General features: G+C 43.0%; 1 protein-coding gene across 1 annotated transcript; it reads left to right on the top strand.

The window, feature by feature from the left end:
• Window positions 1-2,335: 2,335 nt before the first annotated feature.
• Window positions 2,336-11,788, top strand: taf1b (TATA box binding protein (Tbp)-associated factor, RNA polymerase I, B). Its single transcript, XM_030722313.1, has 15 exons — window positions 2,336-2,465; window positions 3,112-3,210; window positions 5,286-5,370; window positions 5,480-5,577; window positions 5,652-5,744; window positions 6,302-6,389; window positions 6,511-6,670; window positions 6,801-6,900; window positions 7,003-7,150; window positions 7,254-7,428; window positions 7,517-7,551; window positions 7,907-7,997; window positions 8,314-8,384; window positions 8,559-8,784; window positions 10,629-11,788. Exons 1-15 carry the CDS (start codon window positions 2,448-2,450, stop codon window positions 10,876-10,878), a joined length of 1,737 nt encoding a protein of 578 aa, XP_030578173.1. The 5' UTR covers window positions 2,336-2,447; the 3' UTR covers window positions 10,879-11,788.
• Window positions 11,789-12,832: the final 1,044 nt, after the last annotated feature.

Here is a 12,832-nt window from a genome sequence, read left to right as displayed (position 1 = left end):
CTGCGAGTTCGCGAAACTCGCGGAACAAAACCCGCGTGACAGTGATTGATACCAGGTCATCAGCCGGAGGACGATCAGTGACATCAGTCAATCAACCAATCAATCAATCAGTGCGCGTGCGTATGTGTGTGGTCCGGCTTGTGTAAGAGAATCATAGCGACATCTGGCATCTATTTATAACCTCTGACCTCATCAAATCCGCTTTAATACAAACATGAAGAATGTGTCGTTTGGCCTCTTTGAAAAGCACAAATACAAAAACCAATTCTGTCTACTCGATAAATTTTCTATTAATGTCAAAACATCACAGTCGTTCTAGCAAATACTCTGGAAGGAAACCATGCTTTACTGCTTTTCATAATGAGGTCAAACAATAAATTCGGACATTTAAAGACACTTAAAACCAATGAGAAATGTTCTGCTTTGACTGTATTCTTATAACCCCTAATCCCCGTAGCATTGCCTTCTCTTTCCCTTAGCTAATACATTTATTGCTTTTGGCTGTTTATTATTAACCATTATATACAGAATTATTATTAGGGATGGCACGATATATTTTACCGATATTTTATCTGCCGATACCGATACAAATCCGATCTTTTTTTAAAAAAAACAAAAAAAAAATTGATTTCAAATACCTGGATACATTTTACATACGTCAACAGTCTCACACACAACAAAATCAAACTCTTTTAGTTATCCCACGTACGAGACTAAGAACCAGGGAGGGGCAGAGCTTTTCAGGCAGTGGTGCCAAAGCTCTGGAACTGTTTACCACTCCAGCTCCTTTTAGCCGACTCTGTGGAGTCTTAAAAAATAGTTGAAAACCTTTCTGTTTAACCAGACTTTCTGTTGACTTTTAATATGGTAATGTTAATATGTTTTTAACACGGTGTTTTATCTGGTTTTTTTGGGTTTTTTTATATTGTGTTTTAATTATTGTACAGCACTTTGTGACTTTCTGTCTGTGAAAAACACTAAATAAATAAACTTTACTTACTTACAACAATCGCTCTATCACCTGAATCCTGTTGTTCCTATATGCGAAGGTGATGCATTGGCTTATGGCATGTTGCAAATTTCAGTAGGGCTGCAACTATCGCTTAATTTAGTAATCAAGTATTCAATCAATTATACCACCAATTACCCGAGTAACTGGATAAGAAATACTTTTTTCACATTAACAGTTCATCTTCATATTTTAACTTCTGTACTGCACTTTTTCCCTGTGTGAAACAAACAGGGTGGATGGAGCAGCTGCAAAGTTCTCTTTTCTTCACTTACTGATCAGCTGGTTGATGAAGGACCTCCAGCTGTTTCCCAGTAAAGGTTTAGTTGAGGTTACAGGGAGAAAACTTTCTTCCGCTCCATCTGAGCTCACCGGCTCCGCCTCTTTGTGCAGACAGACTGCAGTAAATCAGCTGACTGCTGCTGTTGCGTCATCTGTGTTTATGTTGAAAAACAGGGGGCTAAGTGAGCGCAATCTTGTAATGCTTTATATTCACAAGCATTCTCCTAAATACGTTTCTACTGCAGGTCTATATTTAGTCACTAATCAGGGATTAAAGTATAAAAAATATTTTGACGGGGAAGGGGTCCTTCCGGTACCGGACAATCACTAGCTCGCTATCAGTATGTCCGGGAGCTGAAGCAGAGAAAAAAATAACAGCTGAAGTTCTCAGCACAGCGAGCACAACGCACAAACACGCAGAGCACGGTGGAGGCGGAAAAACGTGTCAGCGATCAGTGTCAAAGGGAATCTGTCGCGACGGAGAACTGAGGGGGTTGTTTCCTGATCCCACTACATTCCGGTAGATGGCGGTAATGCAGCTTTAAGCTGGTTTGGTCAACCGCAAACCCACAAGAAGAAGAAGACGGAGAACTGCAATCCAGCTAATGTGGGTCGGACCGGATCGGATTGCATTTTTTATTTCTTTCCGATATCTGATCCAGTAATTTAGGCCTGGATCGGACCGATACCGATACTGAATATCGGATCGGTGCATCCCTAATTATTATATGTTGATTTTCCTCTGTAAACAGTCCACTTTGATAAATAAAGTTGGGGAAAAAAATGAAGGAACATCAGGAACTCTTTATCATCATCATCATCATCACCATCCGGAGAAAGGGGAGGAAGAGGATTTACGAACACAAAGCAACAAAAAATAAAATGATAATAATTCAGGAGAAGTAACAATAAGTGTCATATTTATCAAGTGATTTTTTAAAAATTAATTTCTTAAATTACAAAGATGTTTGATTGTTGGTAAGCTGCTGAGTGCTGGTGCAGTTCATATTCCGGCCTGTGGTGGCAGCAGAGAGGTCTTCAGTCTGCTAGGACTGAGCAGGAAGAAGAAACAGCAGCCATGTGAACCGGGCTAACAAGGGTTAGCAGATAAAATCCAAAGTTTCACTTTCAAGCTGCAGATTTTTAAAGCTGCGGAATGGATGACGAATACACGGTGAGTCCCGCTTCGCGTTTCCGGTGCTGTCAGGAAGGCTTTGGCTCATTTTACGCTGCTAACAGCGAGCGCTGGTGTTAGCTTGTTCAGGCGCAAACACCAGGTCCGCTCACAATTTTCGAGTTTTCTGATGATTCCCAATAAACTGAGTCTCCAACTTCAACTTCAGACGTTTCAGCAGGTTTATGTGGCTCTGCAGCAGCTAATTGCGCCATCGGCACATATTTAATAACTGTTCCCTTCATTTAAAATCCGTTAGCACGGGGTTTACTTCAAATGGAAGTTGCTGAGCGGCCGAATTACTCAGTTTCAAAACAGCCTTTAAGTTAAAGCGATACTTAGGAGTAATTTGTGACAAATGTATAGCTTCTTCCCTAATGCGGTTTGGAGTGTTCTGGCTCAGTGTGGAAGCTGGAGGTTTATTTTTATTTCCCATAAAAAGCTCTGACAGGCTGTTAGAGAGCTGGCTGTTAAGGGTGACGTCATGTCTGTTTGTTATAAACTTAATAAACACGTGGAGACCAAAACATCCACCTGCTGTTCAGGACCTTTTTAAATTCTTTTTTTTCAGTGAAATATTTTAAACAAACACCTGAACATTAATACGTGTGTGTGTGTGTGTGTGTGTGTGTGTGTGTGTGTTCAGGCTGAGTACACGGTGCCCTGTGCTCAGTGTTCAGCGGTGGACTGGGGGATTTCAGATGAGGGTCGCTTCTACTGCAGGGCCTGCCACAATGTGATTGAGGTAAGATCATCATCATCATCATCATCATCATCATCATCATCTGATCAGCCCGTAAAGGGGCTGATCAGATGCCTGTATGTGGTCGGACCATCTGTGGGCTCCTGCTCCTCCATCTGACCTAAGAGACAGCAGTGTTCTAACACACAAAGAGCTGAAGTGAAAGTGGAGCACATTTGTGTGGTCTCTATGTAGGAAAGTGCCTACACAAACCAACGCAACAGGGCTAACATAAAACAGCAGAAGCCTGTCTGTGATTTTCAGCTGTGAAACATCTGTGCAAGCACCGACGTTCACATAACGCAGTCAGAAAGGCACCACCTGTGTCCTCATCGCTGGTTTACAGTACATGATTTGTCTGTTTGTGCAGGTATACGACTACACAAGCGTGCTTCACTTTGCTGCGTGCCGTCTTCCAAAAACCCAGCAGCACATAACGATGCTGTGCAAATCTGAAACACCTGCAAAGCTGTCTGTAGGCTGTGCGCATGACCACGGCGAAGTGTGCAGGAGCCCTAAGATGGATCAGAGTAGCTGCGACACACACACACACATCAAAGCAAATAGAAGGGTAGGTGTGAGCTTGTGTGTGTGCAGTTAACACGCAGCAGCAAACCTGTAATAATCTGATTAATTCAGTGCATCAGTGAATTAAGCGAGATAAAAATCACAGAGTGACTGTCACAGATCGATGACATCATCGCGCCAGTCTGAAAACTTGAACCCATTTAAAGCACAATGCCGAGCAGGTGCAGTACTGCTGGGTGTCAGCAGGGGACAGTGTTGCTTTTTTGCCACACAGGTTGTGAGAGTTTGAGGCTGTTATCAGAATGGGGGAGGGACAAGAAGTCAGTGACTGGATCTGAAGTTGGAGCCACATTTCAAGGAAATGCATCACTTTCTCTTGAACTTTGATGAGAGTAAAGAAAGGCGTCACTTTCACAGGCCAGCACTAACAGGTGTGTGTGTGTGTGTGTGTGTGTGTGTGTGTGTGTGTGTGTGTGTGTGTGTGTGTGTGTGTGTGTGTGTGTGTGTGTGTGTGTGTGTGTTGGAGGGGTGGAATCTTCTGGTTTCTTGACTTTGGGAACCACTGATCTACGTCATGCCTTTGCCTACATATTATCCTGGCATTTCGTGCAGGAGAAAACAGTAAAAACTGGATTTTCAGTAGCAGGAGCAAAAAAAACACACAAAAAATATCATGACATCCTCTTCCCTATTGGTTGTTTGCTAAGTATGTGCATAATTTTTTGAAAATTACAACTTATGTTTGTAGTTCAAGTTTTAAAAATAGTTTGTTAAACATATTTGTGATTTTTCACAGTAAAAAAAAAAAAATCAACCTTTTTTTTTCTACTCAGATTTTACGTTTTTGTGGGATTTCAGGTCCAGTGTGTTAATGCAGTACAGTAATCCCTCACTTATCGCGGGTGTTACGTTCCAGGACCACCTGCGATAAGTGAAAATCCACAAAGTAAGGACACTATATTTATTTTAATACTTATACATTATTTTAGTTGTTATACACTATTTTAAGTTTTTATAAACCCTCCCCACACATTTATACACCAAATATATACATTACTGTACAACACGTACTACGCATGTGAAGAACGAGTACCGCAAATACCTGCGAAACAGCGAAAATACCGCAATAAATATTTTACACTAATATTGATTGAAAACCTGCGAGGCCACGAAAAGGGAAGTAGCGAGGGATTACTGTATATCAAAATGTAAAAATAACTTTATACTCACACCTGTGAGGTTGTGCTGAAGAGAATGACACCAGACAAGGCAAACGGTGTTTAAGGTGAAATATGAAGATAAAATCAAAAGTAGTGAAAAACTGTTGATTATACCCGAGAGGGTTCAAAGTTTAGGGTTTGGAGTTCAATATTTACATGCAAAAGAGCTTCAGTGAGAGCATTAGACTCATAAGCGGGCGTTAGGATGCTGCTCCGTGACCGTGTGGCGACCGTGTGGCAGCGAGGAGGAGGAGGAGGAGGAACGGTGAGCGACACATCGTTGTTCTCCTGTCATTTTCCCTCTTGTCTAACATGTGGCTATGTCCTCAGAGGACCAGGGAGGTGGTGGACATGTCCTTCTTGCGGGTGTCCAGCAGGGTGTCAAGCATCAGAGGACTCCGAACCAAGAAGTCCGGTCAGTGTCTGAGGAACGCCTCTTTAGACGCCAAAATAAAAGGATGACGTGAAGCTGGAGCGCCGTCTATGTCACATCCTGTTAAACTGAGGTTTCTGCTGTTTCTCAGAGCGCGGTCATGTGTGGATGATCTGCGAGGGGTTCCAGTTCATCCTGAAGAACCAGGCCGACGCTCTCCTCAGGCTAGGAGTCCGTCCTCACTTTAAGGTCCGCCTCCTCTCTGTTAACCTGCACGCACGCAGAGCGTCCAATCAGAGGCCTCACTGGTTTCCCTGTTTCAGGATGACGTGCTGAGTCTGCTGTGGAGGCGTTACCTGCAAAGGAGCCGCCAGGCGTACACCCATGACCCCGTGATGAGCTACAGGCTCAGAGTGGTGAGTAACCACGAGGCTGCGGTGGAGGTCCCTCCCTTAAAAACTGCTTTTTCTTTACTTTTTACCATTTTCCATTTCAGATTTTTATTCCATGTATTTTTTATTTCATAGTGTTCAATTCATACGTTTTAGTACATTTGATATTTTTCTCTTTTCTATTTTTGGTTCCTGTTTTGATATTAAACTCGCCTCTGGGAAATAAATAATTAAAATATAACTTTTTAACTTGTGTTTCATTTTCTTTTATATTGGACTGTTTTTCTATTTAATCATTTTATTTTGTTTTTACATTTTTAATTGCTTCATAAATTTTATTTTCTTTTGTATTTCAAACAATTTTGCATTTTATTGTATTTTCTAATAATTTTTATACATTTTATTAATTTTGAGTTTTTTTTTAATTTACTTTTTCCTGTTTTACTGAGTTTATTTTATGTTTTAATTTAATTTTTAATTAGTTTTATGTATTTTAACCTAAACCAATCTTTTAGTGTTAGGAAACAGTTTAAAGGTTTCAGATTTCTCCTGTCTCTCTGCCGTGTCTCCTCTCTCCTCAGGGAGCCGTGGACTCAGACTCAGAGGGTGCCGTCGAGTCGTTCACAGATGGCGAGTCAAACCCGCCGAGCACCGCCAACTCAAACGCAGGTACGGCGGCGAGGCCTTGGTGTGACAGTCGGTGCCTATAAAAACACCTGTTTAGTAAGACAGTAATGATCATGTGATGAATGACGGACGTGGTTTCCTGAACGACTCTTTTAACCCTCAGAGAGCTCCGGGGATTTATCAGGCTCCTCAGAAGCCTCCACCTATCTGTCGGCCAGGAAGAGGCGGAGCCAGAGTCTGCTGAACATGAAGAAGATGCTGGCTCTGATCTACCTGGCTCTGGTGTGGAGCCGTGAGGCGCTGACACTCAGCGACCTGCTCAGGTAACACCTGGACAGGAATATGAAATATATATTAAAAAAATATAGTGTCTGTACCACCCAGCTCAAGTACAATGTTACAGTGGGATCAAGTCTAGAAAGTCCTTGAAGTTGTGGTTGTGTTGTTTCTCAGGCTGGTGAACGAGGGTCACGTCCCGTACGTGAATGCCCATGAACAGCTTCCTGAAGAGATAAAGGTCTCGGGGAGAGATGCCGTCCTCTTCAGAAGCGAGGTCAGAAACCTGCAGGTCCAGGGCCGGCCTGCATCCCTCTAGCTGCTGTCTTGTTTATTACCTGTCTGACTTCCTGACTTCGCTCTCACCTGGTTTCCGTAGACGGTCCCGTCTCATCGGTCCCTTCGCAAGGAGACCGAGACTCTTGTTCAGTTCCTGCAGCTTCCTGCTTTTCCTCCAATTGGCCCGCAGACTCTGCTGCACCCGGCGCTGCTCACCCTGCGGTACCTGACCGACGCCAACCTGCCCGGTAACAGAACCACTGTCGTGGTCCGCTGGTATTGACCACTGCAGGAGACCCTTTACATGCAAATGCTAACCAGGTCTACCTGTGCTTACCTTTGTCCTGTCAGATGAGCTCCACCCCTGGGTCTGCAGGCTGATGGAACTCACTGGTATGGCAGACGAAACGCTCCACACGTTTGACCCGCATTCGCACCCTGCTCTGCCGCAGTATGACTTGCAAGCAGCCGCCCTCATCATCATCACCATGAAGCTGTTCTTCGGCCTGGATGACCACACAGAGTGGTAGGTACACCTCCACGCCGTGAGATGGTCTCCTGGGGGGCTCCCTGCGTGCTGCTCCATGTGACTCAGGCTGGTTTGTGTCTTTCAGGGATCTGTCCAATGATGTTCAGCAGAGCAGCTCAGGTCAGTGTTCAGTTCAGATCTTTCTTTAAATGGTTGCGTGTTGGTCTCCGCTTTGGCTTCACTAAAGTCAAGTTAGCTGACTGACCTGATGTGAAGACCCGTCAGCTGATCCTTTGTCATTTGGTGATGTCACTGATTGGTGGACGTTAGCTGGCGGGGGTGTCTGCTCAGAGATTAGAAGATGAGACTAGCTGTTTGATTACATAATCAAAAATCAATGAGTAACTGTTTGTCTGCATCTTTGAGAAGACTGTATACAGATGACAGCCTGTCTGCTCTCAGAACTGTTCTGCTCTTTTGAACTCTGACCCCTTGTGGGCGTGGCCTCAGCTTACTGTTTGTTTCTGCTGCTCAGCAGGTGACATGTTTAACCTGAGGAGATGGTACAAGCTGATGCAGGCTGCTCTGATTCGAGCTCAGCAGAGGAGAAACCAGGACACCGCCAGGTAACACATCAGTGACTCGTCCTAAGGTCAGGTGATCTTTGTGTAGAATCGGGTTTTAGTCCTGATTTAAAGCGTGCCGTCTTCAGCGTCTGTGCAGACAGGAAGTCTGTAAGTTGTTTGTTTCTGACTCTCTGGCAGCTGCAGCATGAAGACATTTGAAGCTGCTGAATCGCTGCTCCTGTTTTTCTTTGTGATTTGTGACCACTTCTTTCTCTGATCTCGCTGATTAAATCAGCAGGGAGGCTGAAGGTCAAAGGTGTCTGTCTGCACCTGGTTATGTTTCAGTGTTTTTATCACTGATATGTTTCATCACCAGGCGGCAGTGGAAGGCAAAGAAACCCATTTTCCTGACCGGGAGAAACAAATATTTGGTGATTAAAAAGAAAAGTAAGAAATTAAATGATCTTTCTTATTGTGAAAGTAAGCTGTCACTTCCAGGTTATTCATTTCTCCGTGCTGCTTCCTGTCCTTTTAAGTTGGAATAAATGAAGTACTTCAGAAGAAAGAAACCGGAGCGTGTGGGAGCTATCCTGACGTGACATTTTCTTTCTGATTGTGCAGGAATCGCAGAGCAGGTCCACCTGTGTTTCGCGAAATTGACTTCCTGTCCGGCAGGCATCCAGGAAGTGGGACCATCGAGCTTCAGTTTCTGTTGGGGGGACAAGGAGGGATCAGACGGCCCCCATCTGCACCACATGAAGCTGGACGGGGTCCTGACCCTGAAAGACGACTTGCTGACTCCTTTGAATGGCAGGTGCTGGCACCCAGCGCTCAGACACTGCCGCCGGTGAGTCGGTCGCAGCTTTCAGTGTCAGGTTATGATGTGAAGAGGCTGATCTCACATGTGGATGAAATGAGCGAAGGCCCGGCACACTTTGACGCGGCCTGAATGTGTCGCTGATGTTTTAAATTCAAAAGAAAACATTGAAATGATCAGAAACGGTTTAAATTACTCATCGGTGAATTCAGTGTTCAGTCACACACTTTCATGCTGTTAAAATTCCCTCAAACAGTCAGTGTGAAAATGACTGAAGCAAAGAAAGCCGAGGATCTCACACTGACGTGTACTGCTCTTTTCACAGAGGAGAAAAACATGAACATCAGTCTGACACAGACTCGCTTATGAACTAATCCAGTAAAATATTTCACTTTTTCAGGCCAGAAGAATAATTGTGGAGGAGTAAGGGAGTAGTACACTCTAGGGCTGCAACAATTTTTTTTTTTTTAGTATTTGAGTAGTCTATCGATTATTCCATCGATTAATCTAGTAATCGGATAAGAAATTATTTTTCATTTTAACAGTTCATCAGCATATTTTAACTTCTGCAGATGTTTCTCTGTGTGAAACAAACAGGGTGGATGGAGCAGCTACAAAGTTCTCTTTTCTTCACTTACTGATCAGGTGGTTGTTGAAGGACCTCCAGCTGTTTCAAAGTAAAGGTTTTAAGGTGGTTACAGGAATAAACAGAGCTGCTTTCGCTCCACCTGAGCTCACCGTCTCAGTAACGGCTCCGCCTCTTTAGGCTTGTTGCGCATGTGCAGACAGACTGCACGTAAAACCAGCTGCTGCTGTGTTATCAGTGTTTTTGTTGGAAAACGGGGGGCTGCTTAATGCTGTAATGCTTTTTTTTATTCACTCGCGCCCTCCTAAATACGTTTGTACTGCAGGTCTATTTTTAGTCGCTAATCAGCGATTAAAGCATAAAATTATTTTGACGGCGCCCCTCTGTACCAAACAGGTGATGGGTGATTGGGGGGGATGACGATCTGTTCAGAACTTTAATGCTGCTAATGTGGGTGAAATGCTCGGCTTACCTGGACACACCTGAGCTGCAGAATTTAAATGAAGCATCAAAGCAACAAATTTGCGTTGAGGATTTTTTTATAATCAAGTTACTCGAGGAATCGTTGCAGCCCTAGTACAAACCTTCGCACGAGAGCTTCACTTCAGGTATGTTCTGATCAGTTTAAGAGAAATGCTCTTTGTTTGGGGCATCTTAAGGCTTTAACCATCTCCAGAATAATCCATACCTGAGACTGGGGTGGTGACAGAAGGACTGCAGACAGCGACGTCTTAACAAAGGGATCAAGGTCTGAGGTGTCAGGAAGAACCTCTGAGAACAAGTGAGGAGATGGAGGAAGCTACCTGTCAGCATGGTGGAGAAATGTGATGGTTTGGGGTTCTTTGGTGGGACATTTGGACTGGATGAGGTCTTTGGCATAGAGCTCCATGACGTACTCACTGACTGGAGCCAGTTTGCTCCAACAGGACGATGAACAAAGTGAAGTGAAAATGTGAGATGGAGCACTGAGTCGGTGCTCTGTGTGTGATGAAGGATGCTTTACAAGGAGTGACCCCTCAAACCAGTCCAAGCTGAAGCTGTCTGCAGATCAAACAGCTGGATTTCATCACTGCACCGACAGAATCGTTGCTTCTTAGCTTGTTGATGTTTTGATTTTATTTGATTAAATTTGCTGAATAAGATTTCCTTGGTGACCTCAAACCTGTGAACGTGGAACCAGGAGGGAAAAAGATCTAACAGGATGTAACACTGAATTTTCCAAAGGTAAACTGTTCCCAGGACAAATTTAAAAACTGAAATCCTAATCCTGACTTCTCCTCCTCTGCAGGTGCAGAGCCAGCCATTATTCAGAGGTGGAGGTGATGCTGCCACGCTCCTTCGTCTGGCTGCTGCAGCTCTTCTCCTTCATGCTCGACGTGAAGCCCTCCGACCTGTACGAGGAGGTGCTGAGTGTGGAGAGAAGGATCTTTGGCACCAAACTGTGCTTAAGGAAGAGCAAGAGGACCATGGCTGGGAGCAGAGCTTCACCCAGGACAGGGCAGAGAAGTGGAGAATCTGGAGGAAAAATCTTGATGTAGCTGTGGGACATTTTGGCTGTTGCTGCCTTATTAGTGTTTTTAGGGCCCGAGCAAGAAACGTGCGAAGGCCCTATTGTAATTGCTTCGTTTTTTATTATTCTTTTCCGCAATGAATTGCCTTTTTGGGGGCTTTATCATATTCAAAAACTAATGAAATTTGGCATGCGCATCAGGTGTGCGTGAAATTTTAAGTATTTTAATGGTTTCCGGCAAGGGCCATCCAAAATGGCTGGAGCCCCACCGCTGTATTATACTTATATGTATGAAACTTCATACAAATATGTATCATATCCGGACGCACAAAAAAAATCCTCTTGGAGCCATGCCCTAAACCCAACAGGAAGTCCGCCATTTTGAATTCATTATGCAAATTTGGCAATTTGCAAACCTCAGACTTTTTCTAATAACTCAGAGGTTTTAGATGTTATCAAGGTCATATTTGGCTTGTTTAATCTACACCCCCAGGGGAATCTAAATCTAAAAAATGGTGAGTTTTTGCCAAGGGGGCGGGGTCATTATGCCCCCCTGAATTTTGATCATTTGCCATGAAATTTTTTTTTTTTTTTTAAACTTAATTTTTATTTATTTTTAGCCACAAATAATGACATTGTTCCATAGCTTCATTCTTCTCTTGCAGTTGCAAACATTCCACGTTAGAAATTGGCGAGGGAAGGCAAGGTAACAATAGAGTTGTCAAAGATTATGGCAATGAACACAATACAATAATAAAGGTAAAGTGACGAGAGATAAAAAACAAAGCAGAGCAGGAAGAAACAAAACAACAGTAAAAGATAATTTTTTGAATTCCTCTGGGGTAGGTTGGGTCATGCATTCTTGTTCTCAATGGTATTTTCCAAAAGTGTACAGTGCATGCAAGGGGCAGGCCTCTGGGTATATTACTGTATTAGTAGGGGCATGACAGGGCTCCACCGTGTATTAAAATTTGTTTTTTGAAGCCTTAGAGAATATGTGATTTCCTCCATTAAATAAATATCCCAAACTTTTTGGATCCATATGTTATATGTGGGGGGCTCTGGTTTTAGCCATCTAATGGTTATGCATTTCAATGCTGCTGTGAGCAATATATTTAGAAGATATCTGTCAGCCTTCCTATTCATTCCCTCAGGTATTTCTCCCAATATTGCCACTAGGGGTTTTTTTGGAACATCTCTTCTAAAAATTGCTTTAAGAGCATCAAATATCTCCTCCCAGAATAAACTTAATTTAGGACAAGACCAGAAGATATGAGTATGGTTAGCACTCTGTGTCCCACAATTTCTCCAGCATGAGCTGGGTTGTGTTGGACCCATTTTACCAGTTATTGCTGGTGTTCTGAAGAATCTGATTATTACTTTCCATTTGAATTCTCTCCATGTATTAGAGTTTGTGGTCAAATGTGCTCCCGTACAGATTTCCTCCCATGTGTCCTCTGCTATTGTCTCCTTCATTTCAGTCTCCCATTTCTGCTTTATGTTTATGGAGTCATGCATGTTCATAGACAGGAATACATCATACAGTTTGCTAATTACTTTATGGTTTCCCTTTCCCCTTTGTATGTCCATTAAATAGTTTTCTATAGGTGCAGGTCCATGGAATTTAGTCCAATTTTTGTGCGTTGTCACAAAGGTTCTAAGTTGTAAATATCTATAGAAGTCTGTCTTAGGGAGGTCAAATTCACTCTTCACCTGCTCAAAGGTTTTAAAATTTCCCTCTTCAATTAATTGATGAATATGAGATAGTCCATAGTTGGACCAGTTTCTGAACCCAGTGTCTAATTTATTTGGTATAAAAGTCTTCATAAATCCTATATTTGTTAAAAGTGAAATCTGTTTTGGTAACTTAAAAACCAACTGTATTTTGTTCCAAAGTTTTAGAGTGTTTTTTGTCCAGATTGACATTTCTTTTGCAGGGACATCTGAGAAGGGTAATATTTGCAGAGGCTCTGAGCACATAC

This window comes from Archocentrus centrarchus, chromosome 24 (genome assembly GCF_007364275.1).
Source record: "Archocentrus centrarchus isolate MPI-CPG fArcCen1 chromosome 24, fArcCen1, whole genome shotgun sequence".
In the NCBI taxonomy this organism is placed as follows: Eukaryota; Metazoa; Chordata; class Actinopteri; order Cichliformes; family Cichlidae; genus Archocentrus; species Archocentrus centrarchus.
The sequence above is the reverse complement of the archived record's forward strand: the minus strand, read 5'-3'. Positions and strand labels throughout refer to the sequence as shown.

Coding starts and splice junctions, on each gene's coding strand:
- taf1b (XM_030722313.1), top strand. Junction 5,371..5,479: donor ACTCCGAACCAAGAAGTCCG/GTCAGTGTCTGA, acceptor GCTGTTTCTCAG/AGCGCGGTCATGTGTGGATG. Junction 8,385..8,558: donor TTTGGTGATTAAAAAGAAAA/GTAAGAAATTAA, acceptor CTGATTGTGCAG/GAATCGCAGAGCAGGTCCAC.